General features: G+C 56.3%; 1 protein-coding gene across 2 annotated transcripts in view; it reads right to left on the reverse strand.

The window, feature by feature from the left end:
- Positions 1-1,940: 1,940 nt before the first annotated feature.
- The window catches only part of MGRN1 (mahogunin ring finger 1), a 52,136-nt gene continuing 30,375 nt past the window's right edge, over positions 1,941-23,701 (reverse strand). Inside the window, exons 8-18 of one of the 2 annotated variants that reach the window (XM_066275002.1) lie at positions 20,770-20,817; positions 19,489-19,557; positions 17,981-18,140; positions 15,650-15,759; positions 13,300-13,365; positions 11,564-11,790; positions 9,903-10,020; positions 9,539-9,584; positions 7,846-7,944; positions 5,734-5,778; positions 1,941-3,578 (exon numbers count right to left, since the gene is read on the reverse strand). In XM_066275002.1, the coding sequence (XP_066131099.1) occupies positions 5,738-5,778; positions 7,846-7,944; positions 9,539-9,584; positions 9,903-10,020; positions 11,564-11,790; positions 13,300-13,365; positions 15,650-15,759; positions 17,981-18,140; positions 19,489-19,557; positions 20,770-20,817 (984 nt within the window). In that variant the 3' untranslated portion in view covers positions 1,941-3,578; positions 5,734-5,737. The remainder of the gene's footprint in view (positions 3,579-5,733; positions 5,779-7,845; positions 7,945-9,538; positions 9,585-9,902; positions 10,021-11,563; positions 11,791-13,299; positions 13,366-15,649; positions 15,760-17,980; positions 18,141-19,488; positions 19,558-20,769; positions 20,818-23,701) is intronic. The other variant, XM_066275001.1, reaches the window with a different exon arrangement.

Here is a 23,701-nt window from a genome sequence, read left to right on the forward strand (position 1 = left end):
ACTCAAGTACCAAGCTCCCAGCCCAGTGCGCCAAGTATCTTCCAAGTCAGGGATCATATGCCCGGTACTGTTGGAGTAAATGGGGTCTTCTCAATTTCCCGAAGAGAAGAAAGAGGACTTGGGCTGATAGGGGCAGGACTTGCCTAAGGGCGCTCTGCAGTTGGTAATAGAGCCAGGATACTACCCTAGATTTTCGCTGTCTCTTACTAAGTATCCACAACAGAAAACCTCCTGCCTTCCACCTCAAGTACTTGACCCATTGTGCAGGAGAAAAGTTGCAGGGTTCCTGAGTTCTGGTGCCACTCACTCCACCAGCTAGCCAAAACTCCCATTTGCCTCCCCACTGTGAGCATGGGTTTACTAATTGAAGAAACTCGGATGAGTGCGGGGGCACAGCCTGGGGAGAGCCATGCAGTGAGGTCAGGGTGTGTGGCAAGGGGAAGGCTACCCTGAACAAGGCTGAGCAGATGAGAGAGGCGGGAGAGGGCAGGCAAGGGTTGGTGGGATCCACCAGAAACTCACACTTGGTCCCTGTGTGTTCTGTCAGGAGGTATGCAGGATTAGGATCCAGAGGAAGGCTCTCCCTGTGGTCCTCGCCAGAGTCAGGGCTCAGAGGGGGTAGCTGTGGCTGACAGGAGGAGGCCAGGTCCCAGGGCAAGTAACTGTGTCTGAAGGGGAGAGAGGTCACGGAGGGGAAGGGCCCATAAAGAGAGGGCCGGGTGTCCAGGCTGCAGGGCGTGACCCACGCCCAGGGCCAATGTGCAGCACCGAGGCTACTCCTCCCTGACACCAGACATTAGGAAGGAGGTGGGTGTTTGGGGGAAGTAAGGAGATCCAGTTTAGTCCCTGTAAGAACTCATTTGACCCTGAGCATCTTTCTAAGCAACCTTTCTACCCACACTAGGACCATGCCAGACCCAGAACACTGGTTCCATTCTCGAGTGCCTGAATTAAAGGGGCCTGTGGAGGCAACTTGGAACTGTGTCTGCAAAGGAGCTGGGGGCCCTGCTGACCAGCGGTGGTACAAACAGCTGCCTGGGCATTCTGGGGCAACTTCTCCCTACTGGGAACCCACTTGCTGGAAAGGGAAGACAAGTCAAGCAGAGAGTTCCCAGTCAGATTCCAGCATCATGGCAGTTAAAACTGCCCTTTAATCCATTCCACACATGACATCTGGAATGAGTCACTCCCTTCCTTAAACACCTGTTTAGAATAAAACTCTGTCCCTACAAGGTCTTGCAGTATCTGCACCACATCCCCCAATTCCGAGGCTCTGGCCACTTGCACTTCTTTCCACTTAGTGGACACCCTAGGCTTGCTCCTCCTTCCGGGCCTTTGCACAGACTGTACCAGCTGCACAGTTGCTCTTCCAGACCACGGGTTAAATTAAGCCCCCATGTGACTCCATCTTGTCATTTGCTCTCTTTCTAATACTGTAGTAACCGAATCTAGGAAGACGTGGATTTACTTGTGCAGATTCACTGACTAGAACCAGCTCGCAGAGGCCTGAACCCCGCCCATCTTGCCCTCTGCTGGACATGGTAGGTGCTCAGGAAACATCTATGGGATAGGTCAGCAATGCAGATGGGGACTGCAGCAGCCTCTCACAAACCTGGAGGCCGTGGGCTTCTTTTCTACTTGCTCAGAAGACCGAGCTGAATCCCCACGAACCATTCGATCCAGCCCAAGAACCAGGACAATGGGCATGGCTGTAACCAGGAGCATCATACATGGCATCTCACGCTGCCCTCACTCCCTCCTGGAGTCAGACCTCACTGATGAAACACACGAAGAAATGAGGCTGTGGCCACAGGCTGGTGTTCAGACTGCTTGTGAGGGTGTCAGGGCCACCACTAGCCACTCAGCAGTCCTGCCTCCTGACCATGACCAACAAGCAGCCAGGGTCCTGCAGTGCTGTGTGCAGAAAGGAGCGGACAGGATATTGCTGCATGATTTTATTACTATAAATATACAGTAAAAACGAACAAAAACTAGCCAATAAGAATACATCAAATGATAGCACATGTAAGTCCAGGACAGGGCAGTCTGCTTCCTGTCCTTCAGAGTACTGGCACCAATGCCAACGGCGAGGGGCCAGGGTGTTGGCGGGTGATGAGGGTGAGGACAGGGAGGTGGCCAGCCTGTGTGTGTGCATGTGTGCACCCATGAGCACACCAGTGGGCGGGAGGGGAGGCGGGACAGGGAGCCAAGCGAGCAGGGAAGGTGGCCTGAGCATGGCTGAGAGCTGTGCATAAGACAGCGCTCTGCTCACAGGCCCAACTGCAAAGAGAACGAAGACCCCACTGGACAGAGCCCCCAGCTGTGCAGGTACTCCGTGGATGGCTGCTGGCCGCCCAGAACCATCCCCTTCCCAAGGCAGCTCCTCGGGAACTGAACCGCTCTGCTTCCCCAACCCCCGGCCCCCGCGAGGCAGCCTGTGCAGCACTGCGCCAAGGCGGGGTGCCCCCTCTGCCTCTCTGGGGCACAGGTGGTTTATCCTAAAGAAAGATGAGGCCGCCTCAGATGGGATCTGCCACAGGAGACGCCACAGGAGCCCCAGACAGAACAAACAGAAGAGAAACACAAAAGGGCATTTAAATGGCACAAAGGGAGCAGAGAAGTTGCCCAGGTCCCTCCTGGGGTGGGTGGACTGGCGGAACAGAAGCCCCTCCACCTGGAGGGGGTCGGAGGATGTGTGCAAAGCCACCTCTGAGAAGGTGCAGGACTGGAGCAGGGCCACTAGACCAAACATTGCCGACAGTTGCACCTGCAGACCCAGACCCACACCCAGACCCCAGGCTCGAGTGCCTGGGCTGCCCAGAGGCAGGGCCTCGGGCAGGGATGCGAGCTATGGGAGGCAGCCTCGTACCAAAGTGCCCGAGAGGAAGGGGAAGCAACAGGGCACAAAGCAGCAGTGCCAGCCAGGCCACACACAGGGGCAGGGGACAGGCACCATTTCCTTCATTGTCTGTGACTTGGATCCCACTTCCGTTCCTTCCCCGACAAGGCCCCCAGTAATACCTCCGGTGAAGACAGTACTTCACCCACCAATAAACCCTCTCCTGCCAGTCTGCTGAGTTCCCAGGGAGGTACCCTCTACCTGGGTGACCCAAAGAGACGCTGGGGGCCTGGATAAAGCCAATGTGGGACATGTGGGTCACCAGCCCCCAGCCCCAGCCCCTCAGCCAACAAGGCATTTGGGGGAACCCCAGAGCTCAGTGCCTGAGACAGAAAGGGGTTTTCCTTCATCTTGTACCATTTACAAATACAGAGACCGCAGAAAAAAAGGGTTTGTCAGAGGGGACAGTCCACTGTGCTCTCTTCAATCAAGGGTGGCAGGGCCCCTCAGAGCCGTAGCTATGATGGGTGTGCAGATAAGAGAGGCTGGGGCCTCACTGGAGTCTAGACAGCCCCTCAGCAGTCTGGTGGGAGCTGAGGGCTCCATGCTGCCAGCCAGTCAGGCTCTCAGAATGGAGTCAGGTTGGTGGCCCCGATGTCAGGACTGGAGCCACCGGGCAGTTGCTGGGTGGGGCCCGTAGTGGTGAGGCTTCGGGGCATCTCCACAGAGGTGGGCCAGCCTGCAGGTGGGAGGAGAGGCAAGAGGGTCAGGCTTGGAAGTCATCCCCCCACCTGCTCCCTCACCCGCCAGGCTCTGGGTTCCCACCCACTCCCAAGCCCGGAGGGCAGGACCACACAGCACCCTCCGCTGTGTACGCGTGCCTGTGGTGGACCAGAGGCCCGGAGCACCCCAGCCCCAGGTGAGTGAGCAGGGTGTCAGCAGCAGCTGCAGCCCTGGGACAGAACAGGGCGTCTGGGGCTGCTGACCCCAGTATGTCCTGCCCTGACGGCGTCTGTGCTCCTGGAAACTGACCAGCCCCTGTCCATAGCTTCCCGACCAGGTTAGGCTGGGATTCATTCAGCCCCAAGAAAAGTGAGCAGATGGGGACTGGGGGCACAACCGGTGCTCAGAGCAGCCCAGGAGTCCAGCCTGCCCCCCGAGAGGCCTGTTGTTACCACAGTCGCCTCCCCAATGCCAGGAGGGGCTGGGTCTGCCCCCACCCCCAAGCGTTTGGGTGGGGAGCCGTGATCTGGGGTTGCAGCAATGCAAGGACCAGCACACCTCAGAGCTGCAGAATGCACGGCCACCCCCCACAGGTGGGCTCCACGGGCCTCTGCTGATCAAGCCTACTTCTGCCACTGACTGCCTGTTTTCTTTCCTCTCTCCTTTATTTCCTGTCTTTCTTTTTTTTTAAGAGAGAGAGAGAGAGAGAGCAATGAAGCAGGAAGCATTAACTCATAGTAACTGCTTCATGTGCCTTGACTGGGCAAGCCCAGGGTTTTTAACTGGCGACCTCAGCATTCCAGTTGACGCTTCCTCCACTGCGCCACCACATCAGACAGGGGACTGTTATTTAGGAGCTGTGGCTCCATGCAGGAAGTTGGCTCTGCCATTCAGCCTGCAGGTGAAATGTATTCTCTGCAGCTTGGGCTGGCCTGTTCCCTACTTTTACAAGTTTTACCTAAACTGTAACACTCAACATCTTCCCCTGTGGAGGCTGGGACCAACCATAAAAGTGCCAGACCGTTTCAGTAGAGGGTAAGGTTTGTCAGAAGAGATGTGCAAGGGGGACGAGAGGTTTGCGGGAACATAAGAGCAGCTGTCAAAGCAGGTGGACAGACAGCAAAGCCTGGGCTCTGGGCTGCCGGCCAGGAGGGAGGCCGGCCTCCGGACTGTCTTCCAGCTGGGGCTGCGGGCTTTGCTGCCTGGACAAGCCAGGGTCCTGTTGGAGCATTCCATGCCACACGTGTCTGGGAAAACCTGGGCCACCAAAGGTACCAGGTTCTCTATCACCAGATTTCTCAGCGGCTCTAATGTCACCTGAAGAAGGGGGAGGAGGTCCCCAACACATATGGCTCATTTCTTGGTGGTATTCCTAGAAGCACCTTCTGCAAAATGTCTATTTGGGTCACCCAGGTAGAGGGCACCTCCCTGTCAGGTGAGAAGTCAACTTCATCGATTCCCAGTCAGGGCACACAGGAGAAGCGCCCATCTGCTTCTCCACCTTTCACCCTCTCCCTTCTGTCTCTCTCTTCCCCTCCCGCAGCCAAGGCTCCATTAGAGCAAATTTGGCCCGGGCGCTGAGGACGGCTCCATGGCCTCACTTCAGGTGCTAGAATAGCTCTGGTTGCAATGGAGCAATGCCCAAGACGGGCAGAGCATCACTCCCTAGTGGGCTTGCTGGGTGGATCCTGGTCGGGCACATGCAGAATCTGTCTCTCTGCCTCTCCACTTCTCACTTCAGGAAAATATATATATAAAAAAAGTCAACTTCATATGACTTCCTAATAGACTGATATCAGAGAGTACTGGCATTCTGGATTCCAGAGGTGGGTTGGGGACAGATAAGTAGCAGACGTGGTAGGGTCTCAGCTAGGGTTCGGTCCCTGTTCCTGGAGCCCTAAAGGCTGGCAGAGCCTGACCAGGCCGCCAGGTCCCAGTGGAAGACTCTGGCCCCAAAGCCAGCATCAGACCCCCAGGACTACCTCTTTGGGGCAAAGGTGCAGCGGCACTGGGAGAGCTCTGGTGGAGAGTCCAGGGCCCATGAGAAGACACGGAGAGGGAGGAAGCCCCAGGGAGGGAGCAGGAGGGAGAAGCAGCTGGGGGATCCTCTCTAGTCCCCTGCCAAGGAGGACCCTGAGCCACCCGCCATGCGTGTGACGGCGATCACGTACCAGCTTATTCCTCTATACCGACAGAGCAGGAGTCGGGCCCCCGGGCTGTGAGAGGAGGAGAGAGATGGAGCTTGGTTAGCAAAGGCTCGGACAGACCGGCACAGTCCACAGCAGACGCACTGGCTTTGGGACAAGCAGCCCTGAGGGCTGGGAGGCTGGAAAGGAAATGCCCACACAAGCCAATGTGCTGGAACGAAAGACGGATATAGGCTAGATATATGTCCCGAGAAACAGCACTGGGCCAGATTCTCATGCAGAGGAAGTCAGCCGATGGAAGGATGGGGGCCAGACGGAGCTGACCCAGGGAGGAGGTGGAGCCCAGGAAGGGCCCCGCCCCACAGGGTTGCCAGGACACAGGCATCTAGGTTTTCACTATTCATGGATTTGCCCCAACATCATATTTTCCCCAGCAACAGGGAACACAAAAGATTCACTATACTGTGCTTCATCCCTCCAGAAAATAGCTGTGCAGTTGTTACAATGAAGACACACAGATGTGAAAGATGCTCAGGTCCTTCCCTAATTGCAAAAAGCCAAGAGCAGAACAGAGGAGCGGGCACGTGACCAGAAGACAGGAACATGCGCTCAGCCCGCCCCCTCCCTCGCCCAGCCGCAGTCAGTGCTGCTGTGGGGGAGCAGACACAGGCCCCGAGGCCCACCCTGCTCAGCAGCAGGGCAGGACAGAGCCAGGGTGGGGCCTGGGCTTAGGGGCCAGACACTGCCCCCCTGCTGTCCAGTCAGGCCGAATGCAGACTCCAGCCTCTTTTCTACCATGTCCAGCCAACTGCTTCCCGCCCCACATGGGAGCTCCCGGCCTGGGGCTCACCAGCCAGGGTCCTAGCCTCACCATGGCTGAGCCCAGTGGCTGTGGCCTGTCCTGACCCTGCAGACCCCTGAGCACGCTGTGGGCCATTCGAGTGAAGGGTGAGGGGTGACACTGCAGAGGCTCTGTGGCGACAACATGCCCCTCCCGGCGCCAAAGTGCACCTGCCCCGCGGGATCGGGACTCACCCACGGCCACAATGTCCAGTCCCTCTCCTGGCTCACCTCCCCCAAGTGAGAGTCACAGCCAAAGAACTGGCTGGCATTCTGTTACTCTCGGGTATGCTTCTGCCCGTGGCTGGCCCTGTGGGCTGGCCCAGAGGTGCCACTTAATCAAGAGCTGTGCTGCTTTCTCACTGTCTACACAGGCTGCTCGTCTAGAAGTTGCAGTGGGGGCGAGAGGCCCTTCCAAATCAAAGCACATCACAGCAATCCAATGCCCAGGCCAGGTCACCAGGGACCAGGCAACGACGGCTCCAGGGGCAGGCCGGGGGACCGGCAGGGGGTGCAGGGGCTCCACAGCCATGTGGCAGGAGCCATGCTCTCTGGGGCAACGTGGCTATTTACCTTCATCCCAGAACCGCAGACGGCGTCCTAGCAGGTGCCAGCATGGGCATAAGAGCCTCCCCACTCCCATCCCCCATATTTACAGCCCACAACTTGAAGCTAAGGATTTTGGCCCAAAAGAGCAGAGAGCAGAGGAGCTGAGGCCAAAAGGCCCCGGCGGAGGCCGCGGAAAAGGGGAAGAGCAACGACCGTTTGCAGCGACCTCGAGCCTCACTGGCATGCAGCCCCCCAGCCAGCCTGTCCGCCCGCGTCCTGGCCGGGATGCACCACTTCTCCAGGGAACTCAGGCAGGTGGTGGAGAGCTGGTGGCCCATGTAGGCTAAAGACAGGCTTTGTTCATAGCGCCCTGGGCAGAGGCCCAAGCCTGCCAGAACCATGGACGAAGGAAGAAATGGAAGTGGCACAAGACAGATGGGGAAAAGGTCCATGCCTGTAAACACACAGCCCTTCCTTCCTTCCAGAGGCTGAGCTGGCCCTGGGGCGCGAAGGGGCACAGGCTCTGCCCCAAAGAGCCAGGGGCTGGAGGAGTGACTATGGAGACGGCCTGGCTGTGCTCCAGGGGTTGAGGGAAGGAGCGTGGGCTCAGAGCAGGGAGAGGGAGCAGGCTCCCCACAGGCCAGCCCCTCCCTGAATAGTCAGAGCAAGACCCGGCGCCATGGGGACAGTCCAGGCACCCTTTCCAGGCCTGGCAGGCCCCCGAGCCCACAGGCTGAGTGCTGTTACCTGGAAGGTAGATGTCGGTAGGGGGGCCGGGCTGGCAACAACCGCAGGGCTCGGGGCTGCCATCCTGCAAAACATTCTCGATGGAGGGTACACGGCTCCCTGCAGAGGAGGAAGCAGGTCAGGGACCACAGCAGGGGGAATCCAGCCAGCTCTCCAGCCAGGAGCCCCGGGAGCCCATCTTCCTTCCCTATGGACACTGCGGCCACTAGGGGCCCAGACCCATCCCAATCCCCCCTCTGCCCTCCCAGGACCCCAGAGGTAGATGTTTCCTATTCTCTTTCCCTCTCTCGCACCCCAGCATGAGGTTTTTGTTTTACTTTTATCATAAAAAATTACATGCTCAAGTTAGAGAAACAAGATGAAACGGTAACATCAGTGTCTCCTGTGTATCTCTGCGGATGAGCAGGCGGGGCAGCGGCCCTCGGTCCACCCACACCCATGGCGGGTCCTGCCCGGTGCTCCGGGGGGGCTCCGCGAGTGTGGCCGTCCCTCTCACACACCAGTTCCCAGCCTCGGACCCACACTGCTCTCAGTGCTGCCAAGGGTGTCCTTGTGGGGAGGTCTCTGCTGTAGAAAGGGGCCCAGACCCTGTGACGGCACACTAGAGGGCGACCTGGCCTGGTCCCGCCACACACTGCGCACTGGCAGGAAAAGCCAACCGACAGAGAGGCGGAAGCCAAGGCCGGAGCGGCAGGGTGGTTTGCCCTGCACCATGCCAGGCAGAAAGCGATGGCACTGTGCTTCCAGAAACAGACACCCCTAAACCCAGGCACCCTGCCTTGGGCACCCACACTCGCACCAAGCCGAAGGACCCTGGACCAGCAGCCCACAGGCAGGTCCCCCACATGTGTGTGTGGCTGCTCCTGGGAGGGACATGGGTCCCCACAGTGCACTGCTGGACAGTGGACCCCTGGCAAGGGGTGACAGCATTGGAGCATCTGCAGGCTATTTTGGAGGCCTTTCTCAGCCTGCAGGATTGGGAGCCAGCCAGCAAGGGCCACCTCCTGGCTCTTTCACCTTAAGTGGCTTTGGTCTCCCCCAGCACCAATCCTGAGCCCATTTCATCATCTACTTAACACGGGGAGAATGCCCAGGACAGCAAAGAGATGGCATCTCCCCAGCTGGCAGAGGAAAGCACCCCATTATGTCCCATAACCCCTGTGAGGTCAGGCAGGGTCATCCCGACTCAGAGCCCAGTACATGTGACAGCAGCTGGGACCTGACCCCCACAGGCTGCTTCGGCTAAACCTTCCGGGCAGGAGAGGTGGCAGCCCCTCACCGTCTCAGGAGACCTGGACACAGCTGAGCCCTGTGCCCACACCCTGGCCATCGGCTGGACCACGCCCACGCCCACGCCCACACAGAGGTCCTTGGTCTCTGTAGGTGCCAGCAGAACTACAGCCCCAAGGGCACAGCCCAAGGCCAGGCTGATGGCTGTGCAGGAGGTCACTCGTGGGGAACTGACCACGTGCAGAACAATCCAGGTTGGAAATAAAATGACTGCCGCTGCCCAAGAAGGGATGGCAGAAGGGACATCAGGAGCAGCGGTGGGACAGTCCAGTGACTGCAGTGTGGCTCCCAGGAGGGCACGGAGACTCCCTTCCAGAAGTCTCCAGGAGAGTCAGCCGGAGGCCCCACCCTCCCTCCAGGGCTGGTAGCACAGAAACTGCCCTAAAGGAAGGAGACGGCTTACCTTGCTTGAGTGACGACCTCTCGTCAACCTCCTCCGTAAGGAAACTCTAGGAAACGGGGAAATGAGCAAGGAGCTACGGCGCTGACCCCGGACTGGTGCCCAGGTCCAGGCTGCAGGGCGAGCTGCAACTGCCAGTCCAGGACACATCTCCTGGGCGCCTCCCACAGCCTCTTTGCCAGAGCTCCCCCCCCCCCCCGGAGGAAACAGGCCAAGAAAAGTCAGAGCCGGGCCAGGTCCACTGAAGGAGGGAACGGCACAGGCCCGGGCCACACCAGGACACAGGCCTCAGAGGCCAATGGACAAGCAGCGGGAACCCAGACGGCAGGCAGGCAGGACTGAGCGGGTGGCAGGGGCAGGGCCTCACCTCCGGGGAGCTGCTCAGCGCCAGCACAGCCCCGCTCGGCAGGGGCGGGGCGTCAGAGTCATCGGAGAGCTTCTCCTCATCCTCTTCATGGATGGGGGATGACGGGGACCGCAGGGTGCTGTGGGCAGAGAAGGCGGCATGAAGGACAGGTGCGCAAGGAACGCCAGCCCCGCCAAAGCCAGGCCGTGTGCGGGAGAACTCGCAGGTGTGCCTGGGGCTGCGGAGCAGATGCGCAGGGAGCGTGGGCATTGGCGAGTGCCAGCAGTGCGCTGGTCAGCAGGTGCGGAGGCCATCCAGCTGGGCGCTGGCAGAGGCCCGGACACGGCTGTTCACTTCCGGAAGAAGAGAATCGTGATGGCACACCCCGGGCTGGAAGGGCTGGGCGTGGGAAGCAGCAGGAGAGACCTGGGTTTCTTGTATCTGTGAAGTGGTTCTGCCGTGTGTATGAGTCGCAGGGGCCACAGCTGGTTTTCTAGAACCAGCTTTCTTTATCCTCTCCTAGTATAAAACCAGCCCTCGGGCAAGGAACGACACCGCAGGGCTGACTCCCTGAGTCCAGCAAGGGTCTAGCGAACACGATGGGCCCCTGGCTGGCGCCGGGCGCGCGGCCTTCAAAGGTTTCTTCTGTACGTGGTGACAGTCCTGCTTGTCTGGCATAAACAGGGTGGAGGGTGTGCTCCTGCTTTCACTGTGGCCAGGTTTCTGTTGTCACCACTGGTCACACAGCAGGATGTGCCCATGTGACAAACCTCCAGAAAGTTCCAAAACTGTTAAACTCAAACGGTTCTCCCAGTCCGAGATACTGCACACCCCCCTGTGGTTTGCTGCTCCCGTGCGGCCTGGGACAGGAAAGGACACTAGCACCTCTGGCTTCTACTGATGCATTTTTTTCCTGCTGCCTTTGCTGGGATCAACCTGAGCCGTGAGTCTAACCTGCTACTGGTGGTGTGAATCTTTCTGGCGAATCACCAAATGAAACACATTATAAAATTATTCAAAACTACACGCCCTGGCCAGGTAGCTCAGTTGGTTGGAGCACTGTCTTAATACGCCAAGGTTGCACATTCGATCCCCCGTCAGGGCACATATAAGAATCAACCAATGTATGTATCAACAGTGGAACAACAAATCAATGTTTCTCTCTCTCTTCTCCTTCCTCTTTCTAAAATCAATCAATAACAAAAATTTGTTTAAATTATTATTATTATTTTTTTTTACAGAGACAGAGAGAGGGACAGACAGGGACAGACAGACAGGAACGGAGAGATGAGAAGCATCAATCATTAGTTTTTTGCTGCACATTGCGACCCCTTAGTTGTTCATTGATTGCTTTCTCATATGTGCCTTGACTGCGGGCCTTCAGCAGACCGAGTAACCCCCAGCTCAAGCCTCAAGCTGGTGAGCTTTTGCTCAAATCAGATGAGCCCACGCTCAAGCTGGCAACCTCAGGGTCTCGAACCTGGGTCCTCGGCATCCCAGTCTGACGCTCTATCCACTGCGCCACCGCCTGGTCAGGCTGTTTAAATTATTTAAAATTACAAATAAACCTGCTTTGTGCTTCTTCTTATCTACCGGCAGACTCCCCCCATGCCCCGGCTCGCAAAGCAGGTGGGTGGGTTCCCAGACAACTTCCCCAGAGGGAGTCCTGGCCCCAGCCTCACCTGTCCGGGGACCTGCTCCTTGATTTGCCCTTCTGGTGGCCACTTTCCATGATTCGATCAAGCCCAGCAAGTGGACAGCTGGCCTGGGACAAGCCGTCCGAGACGCCCGAGTAGGTGATCTCTTCATAGAGGGGAGCCGAGGGGAGGGCCGGGGAGACAGCCCGAAGGCCGTTGAGCGCCTCGAGCAGGGAGATGGGTTCAAAGCCAGGCGGGACGTTGTCAGAGTTCTGAGGGGACAAGAGCAGGTGAGGGATGTGCTGGCCAGCTCCCCGCCCACTGCCCTGGGCTTGTGTCCCACAGATGTTCTCCTCCCCAGACCCTGCTTTCCGACCATTGCCTGTCCCCTCTACCTTTCGGGGACTTAAACCTCCCTCCTTCAGAGGGGTACCATGAGCCCCGGAGTGGCACCAGACAGCCTGCTCGGGGCTCTTGCCATCAACTGCAGCACACAGCCTTGGGCACACAAACACCCCACCTGACGCCCACCGTGAGGGTGGAGAGGGCATCGGGAAGAGCCACCCCCATCGCGAGCCTCAGACAGCCCCTACCTGGCTTTAGGTTCCTGCCTGGCAGGGGCGGAGAGCGAGGGGTTAGTGATGGAGGAGCGGGTGGGGGCAAAGCCATGCCAGGGGGGAGAGGGACCAGTGGGAAGCACGTGTGTTCTAATCCTGGGAGGACCTGCTCGCCCAGGGAGCTCTGCCCAACAACACAGTCAGGACCCTCCGTGAACTTGGGGCGGCAGGCAGGCATCCAAGGGGCCATGTGTGGTTCAGAAGCTCCATCTTCCCCTTGCTGGGAGTGAGTCATGTCACAGGCTGCGTCTCGTTTAGGGTTAACGGTGAAGGGAGAAGGACGCTGGGCGCTGGGGCATGGCAGTGCTGGGCCCCTGTGGGGTGGGCCAGCCGCCTGCCCCTCACTCTCATTAGATACGGTGAAGGGCAACAGCTCCAAAGGACTCCCTACATGAAACCCCACCTGCCTACCTGGCAGGCTAGGGGGAAGGCTGCCGCCTTTCAGGGAGGGGGCGAAGCAACTCTGGGCCCACAGGGGAGGCAGAGAAGCCAGGGTGGGGGACTTCTGCCCTTAGTGAGCACCTCCTGGGTCCCCAGGTCACCTGAGCCAGTGGTGGCCTGCATTTTCTCCCACTCTACCTTCAATTTTAAAGGTAAATAATTACTCTGAACCTCATCACCTCTCCAAAAAAGGAAAACACCTATCTCTAGGTTGACTCTCCACTGACTTCCACCTCTCCACTTGCCCCGAGGCCCAGCCCGGTGGCCACACACTGCGTGGCCTCCAGCCTGCTTCCTGAGATGCAGGGGAAATGCAGGAAAACCAAAGCTAGCACCCGGAGGACGGAGGGCAGAGGACAGGGGTGCAGGACACAAGCAAGCTCCAGGAATGCCGTCTGCAAAACCCAGCAGCCACGCTAGTCCCACCGCCACATCATTCCACTGCCAGCAACACAAAGGGAAACGGCACGGGGACCACGGGCAGAGGCAGAGCTGGCGGGAGGGGCGGCTTGGGGCCGGAATGGCTCTTTGCCGAGACCTTGAGCTTCGCTTGTTCCACAAAACTCCCTTTCTGGGCAGGGACGCTGGGACTGGGAAGAGTGGATTTGACTGATTAAATAACCAAACACATCAGCCTGGGTGAAACTGACTTCCTGTACTTGTCATTGGCTTAACAATCAGGGTAAGGGGCAGAGATGAGGCCACAGGGCCGAATACACTTACAGTTTCCCTTTTGGGTTTCTTGCTGGCCAGGGAGGCAGGGTGCGACTTTGATTTTTTAAAGGGACACTGTCAAGATAAAAATCATACATTTTACAACCACCACCCTCCATACGGCCCTGGAGCTGGCTGGCTAGGGTCTGTTTGGCTTCTAGGAGTGTGGTCAGCCAGCACTTCGCAAACTTCATGTGCACGTGAACTATGGTGACCTTGCCCAGATGCAGGTGTGACCTCAGGGGCCTGGCCGGGCGGGGCCTGAACACCTAGGCAGCTTCCAGGAGCCATGCTGCTGGCAGAGCTGTCCCCCCCAGGGCCCGCCCGCAGGTCCTGGGCATGGTGGTAAGACAGTGGTTGGGTCCCCACACAGTGGGCCTGGCTGGGCACAAGGAAGGGACCCATTGGCCCCAGACACCTCCATGAGGCTTGACCCGGCCTCTTAAACTTATTACCAAATTCTGAATCCAGAAAAATCAGCCCCAAATCACCCCACTTGTGACGATCTTAACAAATTCAATGGAGAAAATGTCTAATTTGGGCTCTCACTTGTACTACACGGAAATGGCCCATACAGGACACATGGCAGAGAACAGCCCTCCGAACAGGAAGGCACCAGAGGTTACCACCCAAGCCCCAGCCCACTCTACACTGTGGGCAGCGTCTCAGCTCTCAGGATAAGAGGGAGAAACAGAAACCAAGAGCGTAACACGCAAGCGACAATAAAAACCCACCACCTGACGCCCTGGTTGGTTAGATCATTCCGTTAGAGCATTGTCCCGAAACACCAAGGTTGCGGGTTCGATCCCTGGTCAGGGCACATACGGGAAGCAACCAATGAATGCACAACTAAGTGGAACAACAAACGGATGCTTCTCTCTCTCTCTCTCTCTCTCCCCCCTCTACTGTCTCTCTAATATCAATTGACAAACACAAACAAAAAACCCAACCACCTGAGCAGCCACCCCTCTGAAATAATCAGAGTCCTTCTTCCCAGAAGATCACACCCCAGAGCTGTTCTTCTCTCTCCCAAAAACTCATTGGAAGAAGCATGCAGTGTCCCGAACCAAGTCCAATGTTAAGTATGTGGTGGGCCCAGTTTCCGAGGGGTCGCCTGGTGCTGACAGGGCCCAGCAGCAATACAGACAGTGCAGCTGCCCCAGGAGGGGCGGGGAGATGGGGGCCTGGCTCCAGCTTCCAGACTACCCCTTCGGATTCTGGAAGACAACCCATAAATCTGAGTTTTCAGGAAAATTTCCAGATTTTTAAACATTAATCCAATTTTCAGAAACGTGGGTTGAGCACATCATACCCACCGGCCTGCCAGCCCATTCCATGGGTGTGCAGGTTCAGAGGGTGTGGTCCTCCTTTCTCCTTAGAGAGTCTGCAGGACCTCTAAGAATCACTGGGTCCAAAGAGCCTCAGTTGAGAGCCAAGAAAATGGACTCACAGGTAAAAACACTCGTGGCAGCAGGGACCCGGGAGCTAGAGCCCTGGGCCTGCCACACACCTGCTCCCTGGTCCTTCCTCCTCCATCTGTCCACCTCAGCCTCTCCTTCCCACCCCCAGCTCACCCCCTCTCTGTCTGTGTGTCTCTCTCTATGTCTCCTTCCATCTTTCTCCCTGTCTGTCCATCTCTTAAGGATCTCTCTTCCACTCTTATCCCTACTGAGTCTCTCTTCCCTGTCTCTATGTCTCTCTCCCCTCCTCCGTATCTGTGTCTCTCCACATCTTTCCGCATCTGTATCTCTACCTCCTTGTCTCTGTCCACTGCTCTCTCTGCCTGTAAATATCTAAGTCTCTTCATGTCTCTGCCCGTCTGTCTCATGGTCCCCAAAGCCCAAATCCAGCACCCCTCGTCTGCCTGCAGCCAGGTCCACGTCATGGGTTCTCGGGAGCGAGGGCAGTGGACGGCTGCGGAAGCGGCCTCCTGTCTGCCCCGGCTGGAGAGAGAGGGGCTGGACACAGAGGGCGTGTCACAGCCACGGTCTGAAGACCTCACTTCCCAAGACACACAGAGTGTGGCTTGCTGGAGCGATGGTGACAGATACTGTGGCTCAAGCTTCATGAAGGGGGTCACCCCTCAGCCTCAGCCACCGTGGGGCCACGCTGGAGGAGGACACAGGCCCAGAGAACTAGCAGGTGGAGGTGTGGGCCACAGTCTTGGTCCTGGCCACATACTGCTTCAAGGGCAGGGCCCAGGCGGCCTCCTTCTAGCCACCTGACCAAGCCAGCCCCCCCGGGAGCCAGAGCTGTCCTAACATGAATGCAGGCCCTGGACGCGGCTGCAAACGGGCAGGGCTGCCTCCAGACCCCCCCCCCCCCGCTTCGCCCCCATGCAGGAAGGAAAAGCACGTACAGAGTGCTCATCGTGGTCCACGCTCGGGGCCAGCACCGGGCTGAAGGAGGCGGGGGACAGGGCTCCTGGCTTCTTCCTCACTGCCCGGATCTGCAAAAGGGCCCGGAAAGCTGTGGCAGAAGGGAGGGGCTGATGTCAGGCACAGAGCAGCTGATTCCAACGCCTCTGAGACCCTCAGAGCTCCAGGGACACTGAACATCCTCCCCCCATGCCACAGTGGTCCCAGGACAAGCCATGTTTCCAATGCAGGCAGCGCAGTCACAGCAAAACATTCCCACAGGAAGACGGAGAGGCCAGGATGGTGCTCGCCCCAGCTCAAATGACGCTTTGAGGGGCAGCAGGCAGGACACAGCCAGCTCCTCACTTGCCACACCCCGGACTATACACTAGACCAGGAGTCCCCAAACTACGGCCTGCGGGCTGCATGCGGCCCCCTGAGGCCATTTATCCGGCCCCCGCCGCACTTCTGGAAGGGGCACCTCTTTCATTAGTGGTCAGTGAGAGGAGCATAGTTCCCATTGAAATACTGGTCAGTTTGTTGATTTAAATTTACTTGTTCTTTATTTTAAATATTGTATTTGTTCCTGTTTTGTTTTTTTACTTTAAAATAAGATATGTGCAGTGTGCATAGGGATTTGTTCATAGTTTTTTTTATAGTCCGGCCCTCCAACGGTCTGAGGAACAGTGAACTGGCCCCCTGTGTAAAAAGTTTGGGGACCCCTGCACTAGACAGTGAGTGTGGCTGCAAGTCACACCTGCCAACGAGCTACAAGCACACGATGAGCCCTGGACAGCGCCAGTCTCTTCCTGGAAGTTCTGACCAACAGGCAGACAGGCATGTGAGTGTGAACACGCGTGACGGCACAACGTCTCCACTGGGAAACTAGCAGCACAGACACTGACCGCCAGGGAGCTGGGAAACTAAACTATGATAGAACACAAGCTACCAGTCACCCTGTAATGACAGTTCCACTAACGAAAGTGTAACATTTGTGAGACACAGGTGAAAAGTGCAGGTCACACACACAAGTCACAAGTGTACCAGCTACATCGCCACAGTAAGATGAGAGACAATTGAGTCCCTAATGTTGAGGGCAGTCACTCCAATCTGCAGGCCTCAGGGACAATGGCCCTGGACCTACTTGCCAGCCCAAGTACTACAAACACCTGCCCGGGGCTCCTGCTCCGGCGCCTCCGGACGGCGCTGCGCCCTGAGAACGCCCGGAAGACGAGCGCGCCGGGGAGGCTGGCGTGCAGCTCCAGCTCAGGACCCTGTGCCCACCATGTCCCCCACCCTGCTTCCTGCTCCACTCTCCCGGCTATCCTCAGACAGGAGAGCCCACTGCCTCCACACTGCACCCCAGGTACAAGGGAGGGCCGCCCTAGGCCCCAAGCACGGACACGAACGTCCCGAGTCTGGGCTTCCAGCTGGGCTCTGGACTCCCCCACCCCAGACCACACAGCCTCACCTTCCACTTCCACACACCCACCTGCCCCGTGGTCGTCACGCACGCAGGCCCTTTCCGCGGCCCACCTGGCCTCCCAGGGGGACAATCCCGTGATGGGGTAGTGCAGCCGGCTCCAGTCAGCAGGGGCAGGACTGTGGGTTCCAAGCCAGACCCCCGTTTAAACCCTGCCTCTGCCCCTTACTAGCCGTGACCTTGGGAGGGTCCCTCTGAGCCCCAAGATAGTGACAGGGCAGTGTGACCGGTTGGGACTATGTGTCCTGGCTCAGAGCTTGGGGTGGAACCTTAGTAGCCAAGGTGTAAAGGAGCAGAAAGCCCAATTTCCAAAAAGCCACCGTTTATCTACTACATAAAATGCCCCCAGATCCCCTGGCCGGGCGCCTCCCTGCCCACTTAGCTGTCGTACTGACCGGAGGGACCTGTATCCTGAAACTATTTAGATTCCCACTATTGGAAGATAAATATTTTATTCAGTCTTATGCCCAACATCATGACTTCTGACTAAAAAATGGTGTTCTCCAGGAAACCAATTTTTAATTCCCTTAGCCCCTTTGCATTTCAGTGTAATTTTCAATCAAGATATTTTCCACATAATCTTCAAGATAAAGATTTGATTCACTGATCAATCTCTGCCCAGTTCTGTCGTCACTGCAAACACCTGCCCTGGAGCACCCTCCGGGCTGTTCTGAAAGTCCAATCTTCCTGGAGGCCGACTCCTGAGGATCCGAACCACTCACAGGCCCAGGGTCACCGTGGGAGTCAACTACCTACATTAACCACCAGTTCCACCCTGCTGTGAACCGGGGGAAGGCCGATGGCCTCTGACACTCTCACCCCCGCTGCACTGGCCAGGGTCCCCACTCACGCAGCCGGCAGATGGGGCAGTTGCTGGCCTGGTAGCGCAGCGTGTCGGCACAGGAGTTGCACAGGCACAGGTGGCGGCAGGGCAGGATCAGTGTGTCCCGCAGGTCTGACAGGCACACCACGCATTCGTTGCTATTGTCGCTGTTTTCCTCGTCTGAAGGCTGCAGGGACAACGAGGGTCTAAGGGTCTGCGGGCTTTCGGGTCTGTGGCCTTTCAAGAGCCAGAGGCTGGGGGCCAGCTGAGGAGCAAGAAGGAGGCTTTCCTGCCCCTGGCTGCCCCACCAGCCACCCCTCACCGGCCCTGGGAGCTGCTGTGGCAAAGGGACGCACAGAGGATGGAGGAGGCCACTGCACAGCAAGACTCCCCAGGAGACGCGCACCTGCACGCGCGCCCCGGGCTCCAGGCTCAGACCCGGCCCACGCTGCCCGCCCCAACGCACTCCCCAAATCAAGGAACTCAGGTCTATTCCTAGTCCTCAGAACCAAAGAAAAAATGTGAAAAAGACGTAGCACTATGGGACACATCTTCCAGAAGTTACCCATTTATTTGTCTAAAGCAAACAAACAGAAAGATCAGACAAGTCTAACTTGTTTGAAATATTTTCATCAACTAATGGTAGCTTCTGGAAAACATAATCTGGATCGAGTGGCAGCAACTTTCTAAAACAGGGGCAGCCTGCTATGTTCCTGTAAATAAAGTTTTACTGACATGCAGCCTCGCCCAGGTGCTCCCGTATCGTCGTGGCTGCTTCGGCGCTATGACGGGGTTGAACAGACCCAGCAGACACACCGAAAGCCAGCTAAATTGAAAACATTCTGTCTGGCCCTTACGGAAAGTCAGCCAACCTCTGGTGTAAAACACGAGCAGAGAGTGCTTGTCTGAGGCCCAGGGCCAGGCCCCACTGCCCCATCTGGCTTCTGGCCAGTTCCAGCTGGCGTGTGACACTTCTGGACATTTTAAAAAAAGAGACAGCAGTTTCGTATGTGCCTTTAAAAACACTGACAAAGGCACCGGCTGATTCTCTGCTACCCTTCCTGGCTGTGCCAGATAGCGCTCTGTCAGCCACCACGCTCTGCCAGATATCCAAAGGAGCATCCCTCCGTCCACACGACCACAGGGACTCAGGTCTGGTGAGCAGCCAACCGCAGGGCCCAGTGAGGCTCAGCCACTGCCGATGAGGAGAAATAAGCCACGGCAGCCCCAGCTAAGCCCAATCAGGCAGGAGGGGACCCGATGTACCCTGACTGACCTCACGGCCAGCAGCCCAGCCATGGCAACAAGCAGGTGAATTTGCTGGAAAAAGGACAAAATGTCCTTTGATTCTCACCTATTTTTAAAAAGTAAGGAAAAATTATGGAATCTAGGGTCCCAGGGCCTTCAGGGGAACTGACTCATCTCCCATCAGCCTGTGGGGCTGAGGGACCCCAGGCAAGTCACTGCCGTGAGTCTGCTGCCAAGCAAGCGGAAGGAAGGCTGGGGAGGGAGGCGTGCGTGTGCACGAGCTCTACCTTCGTCTCCTGGTTGTTCTTGTTCTCGATGCCGTAGATCTCCTGGAGCAGGTAGCTGACCCGGTCGACCTGGAGAGCAGAGAGGCATCTGGGCATTTGCCAGGCCCACTTGAGGGTCCTCTGCATTCGTCTGGCCTAACCCCACCTCCGGTCTTGGGAGTGGGCAGACTTGGGAATTCCGTCTAGCCCTAACCCCTAGGAAGGCCTGCTATCTTCCCTGGCCCACTGGTACCATGGGAAGTAGGGTGGCTCAGCGGTAGAGCGTCGGCCTGGCGTGCGGGGAACCCGGGTTCGATTCCCGGCCAGGGCACATAGGAGAAGCGCCCATTTGCTTCTCCACCCCCACCCCCACCCCCCGTCCTTCCTCTCTGTCTCTCTCTTCCCCTCCCGCAGCCGGGGCTCCATTGGAGCAGAGATGGCTCGGGCGCTGGGGATGGCTCCTTGGCCTCTGCCCCGGGCGCTGGAGTGGCTCTGGTCGCAGCAGAGCGACGCCCTGGTGGGCGTGCCGGGTGGATCCCGGTCGGGCGCATGCGGGAGTCTGTCTGACTGTCTCTCCCCGTTTCCAGCTTCAGAAAAATACAAAAACAAAACAAAAAAACCCAAACTAACCAACACAGTTCATGGGTTGTGGATAACACACCTGAACATCTACATCCAAGGATAACCTAACCACAGATGGAAACAGGCTCCCACCGTAGCCATTGTTAAAATCAGTCTCAGTATCAAGACCCAACATGGTGTGGTGCATAGCAGTGTGGGAGGCGACCAGGAATGATTTGTCCTGGTGGAGGGGCATGGAATTAGTAACCCCAAAGAAAAGCTGTACTGTTCTACAGCTCCCACTGTTCCAGGACATTCCATCTTTCTTCTCAAATATTGTCAGTCCATTTTTGCCTGATACTAAGATATTTCCCAAGTTTTGTAAGGAGTAGGAGGAGGGAAGCCAGCAGTCTTAGTTTTCTGTTTCCTTCCTTCTTCAGTCCACTCATTCAGTTAACTCGGCAAACATCTACACAATCTTACTATGTTCACACTGAACCAGACTCAGGGTGACCACAGCCAGCGCTACTGTGCATGTGGGTACGCAGTACACATGCGTGCACCCAGTGATCCCGACTTCCCAGAGCCCACAGAGATGACAGACAAGTCAACAGGCCTGTCACCAGCTACCTAAACAGTAACCATGGTGGGCAAGGAGAATAATCCATGGAGACTACTGGATTGGTGTATGTGTGTCCTTTAGATCAAAAGGGCTCATGACATTTCTTCTGACAGACTTACGATTTGCTTCTGCTTTAACGGCTTCACAGAGAAGCTCCCGTCGACATGCTGCAGGGAGGAAAACAGAGAGGTTAACAGCATGCTGGCCCTTCAGGCAGCTGAAGGCCCTCCCTTGGCCATTCCACATTCATGGCTAAAAAAAGGAAGGACCATGTAATGACTAAAAAGCCAGGCCAAAGCCCTGGCCAGTTGGCTCAGTGGTAGAGTGTTGGCCTGGCGTGTGGAAGTCCTGGGTTCAATTCCTGGCCAGGTCACATAGGAGAAGCGCCCACCTGCTTCTCCACCCTTCCCCCTCTCTTTTCTATCTTTTTCTTCCCCTCTCGCAGCCAAGGCTCCATTGGAGCAAAGTTGGCCCGGGTGCTGAGGATGGCTCCATGGCCTCTTGCCTCAGGCACTAGAATGGCTCCATCTGCCAAGGAGCAACACTCCAGATGGGCAGAGCATCGCCCCCTGGTGGGCATGCTGGGTGGATCCTGGTCGGGCGCATGCGGGAGTCTCTCTGCCTCCCCACTTCTCACTTTAGAAAAATACAAAACAAACAAACAAACAAAAAAAGCCAGGTGAAGTTTTCTCAAATGTGGCCTCTGACCTCACTTCAACACTGCCCCAAAGATACCGCCCTTCTGCCCTGGTCAAGTACTTCAGTTGGTTAGGACAAATAAAAATCAACCAATAAATACTTAAATAAGTGGAGCAATAGATCAATGTCTCTCTCTCTTTTCCCACTTCCTCTCTCTAAAATCAATAATAATAATTAAAAAAAAGATACCCCTCCTGGGTCCCACTTTGACCTGCAAAACCAAACCCTCCCTGGATAGTTCTCAAGCACACTCAAGTTTTTAAAAATTTTTTTAAATTTATTATCTTTTTTTTTTAAGTGAGAGGAGGGGAGATAGCGAGACAGACTCCTATGTGTGCCCCAACCGAGATCTACCAGGTAACCCTGTCTGGGGCTGATGTTCCAACCAGTGAGCTATCCTCAGTGACCAGACTGATACTCAAACCAATCAAGCCACTGGCTGTAGGAGGGAAAAAGGAGGGAAGTGGGAGGGAAGGGGGAGAGAAGCAGATGGTCACTTCTCCTGTGTGCCCTGAATGGGAATCGAAACCGGGACATCCATACACCAGGCCAATGCTCCATCTACTGAGCAAACTGGTCAGGACATTGTTTTATTCTTTTTGAGAAAGAGAGAGAGAAGAGAGGAGATTAAGAGAGAAGAGAGGAGAGAGATGAGAAGTATCAACTTGTAACTGCGGCACTTTAGTTATTTGTTGATGTTGCTCACTGACGGCTTCTCGTACGTGCCTTGATTGCGCTGGGAGGGGGGGCTCCAGCTGAGTCATTGACCCCTTGCTCACGCCAGAGACCTTGTGCTTAAGCCAGCGACCACAGGAGCATGTCGACAATCCCATGTTCAAGCTGGTGACCCCATGTTCAATGGGGAGACCTCAGGGTTTCGAATCTGGGATCTCAGCGTGCCAGGCTGAAGCCCTATCCACTGCGTCACTGGTCAGACCATGCTCAAATTTACTATCATTAGCTAAGTTCTGATGATGGATAAGAGCCTTCCCAATGGCAAGAAGCAATACCTAAACAGCAAGAACTAGACACCAGTTCTAGCCCTCCCGGGCTTGGTCTAGTCACAAACAAAGCACAAGAGCATGTACATGCACGCATACAAAGAAAACCCAAAGGTCTAAAAACTGTAAGAACAAAACAGCAAACTTGCTTGCTCAGTGGTAGCTGAGGAGACACTGTTCAGAGTCAACAGGGTTAATTAAGGTATGAGATCTGAGATTTTATAACACCAATTATCCTTCTAAATCAACTGAGACTAGCACTTGACATTTTTTGACAAAGCTGATAGGTTCCTACAGAAGTCTGAAGTATGTTGGACTCCAAAAATAATGCATTTTCTCACGGGGCTCTAACCTGGAATGGAATGTTTGCCAGCAATGGCCCATCAGCCTTGGCCAGAGAAGCAGACGGGTACACAGTTACTATCTCTTCCCATAGACCAAGCTTAGGGAGCACAGCCAGCAACTCCAGAACTGGAAAGGGAGAGAGCCAATCTCTGCCCTGGGCACTTGGCATCACCACAGCCCCAGGAGGCCAGGGAGAGCACTGGACAATGGGCCAGAAAGATCTCAGGCCTGGCTCTACAGCACTGACCCCTGGGGTATCTGGAATGACCCAGATGACAGGGACAGGCCAGTCTCTGCACTTAGGGTTCTCGGGGCTGTAGATACACACCCGGGTGAAGAAGATGGGGGTCAGTAGGATGTCCAGGAGTGGTGGAAATTCCAGAATAAGCGGTCTGAGCCTGGTTTCCTTGTGAGGCCCTTGATCTTTATCCACATAGGCCACAGGCTAATGCTAAAAACACTATATAACTGCAGAGTGCCAACCAATATCAGACAGCACTGGGGGTGGAGGGATGTCAGGTATGGAATTTTTTTTTTTAATTCATCCTTTTTAAAAAATAATATATTTTTTTTACATTTTATTTACTCATTTTTTTAGAGAGAGAGCAAGAAAGAGAGAAAAGGGGGGAGGAGCAGGAAGCATCAATTCCCATATATGCCTTGACCGGGTAAGTCCAGAGTTTTGAACCGGCAACCTCAGTGGTCCAGGTCGATGCTTTATCCACTGCGCCACCACAGGTCAGGCAGGTGTGGAATTTTCAAACGGGGGACACACCCTACTACCTCTGATAAGGGTCTCAGTGAGCAGGGACCCTGTCCCAACATTCGGGCACTTACTCGCTGCATGGATGGACACACAACACTGCCTGGCCAGTAGTGACCGGGGAAGTGAAACTGTCTCTGGACTGGCAGTGCCTAACACGGAGACTGTGCTGAGGCAGATGGTCCTCACCACCGAGCCCACACCCTGTAAACACAGCCAGAAAACATGAACAGCTAGGCACCT

The sequence above is a fragment of the Saccopteryx bilineata genome, chromosome 4 (genome assembly GCF_036850765.1).
Source record: "Saccopteryx bilineata isolate mSacBil1 chromosome 4, mSacBil1_pri_phased_curated, whole genome shotgun sequence".
Classification (NCBI taxonomy): domain Eukaryota; kingdom Metazoa; phylum Chordata; class Mammalia; order Chiroptera; family Emballonuridae; genus Saccopteryx; species Saccopteryx bilineata.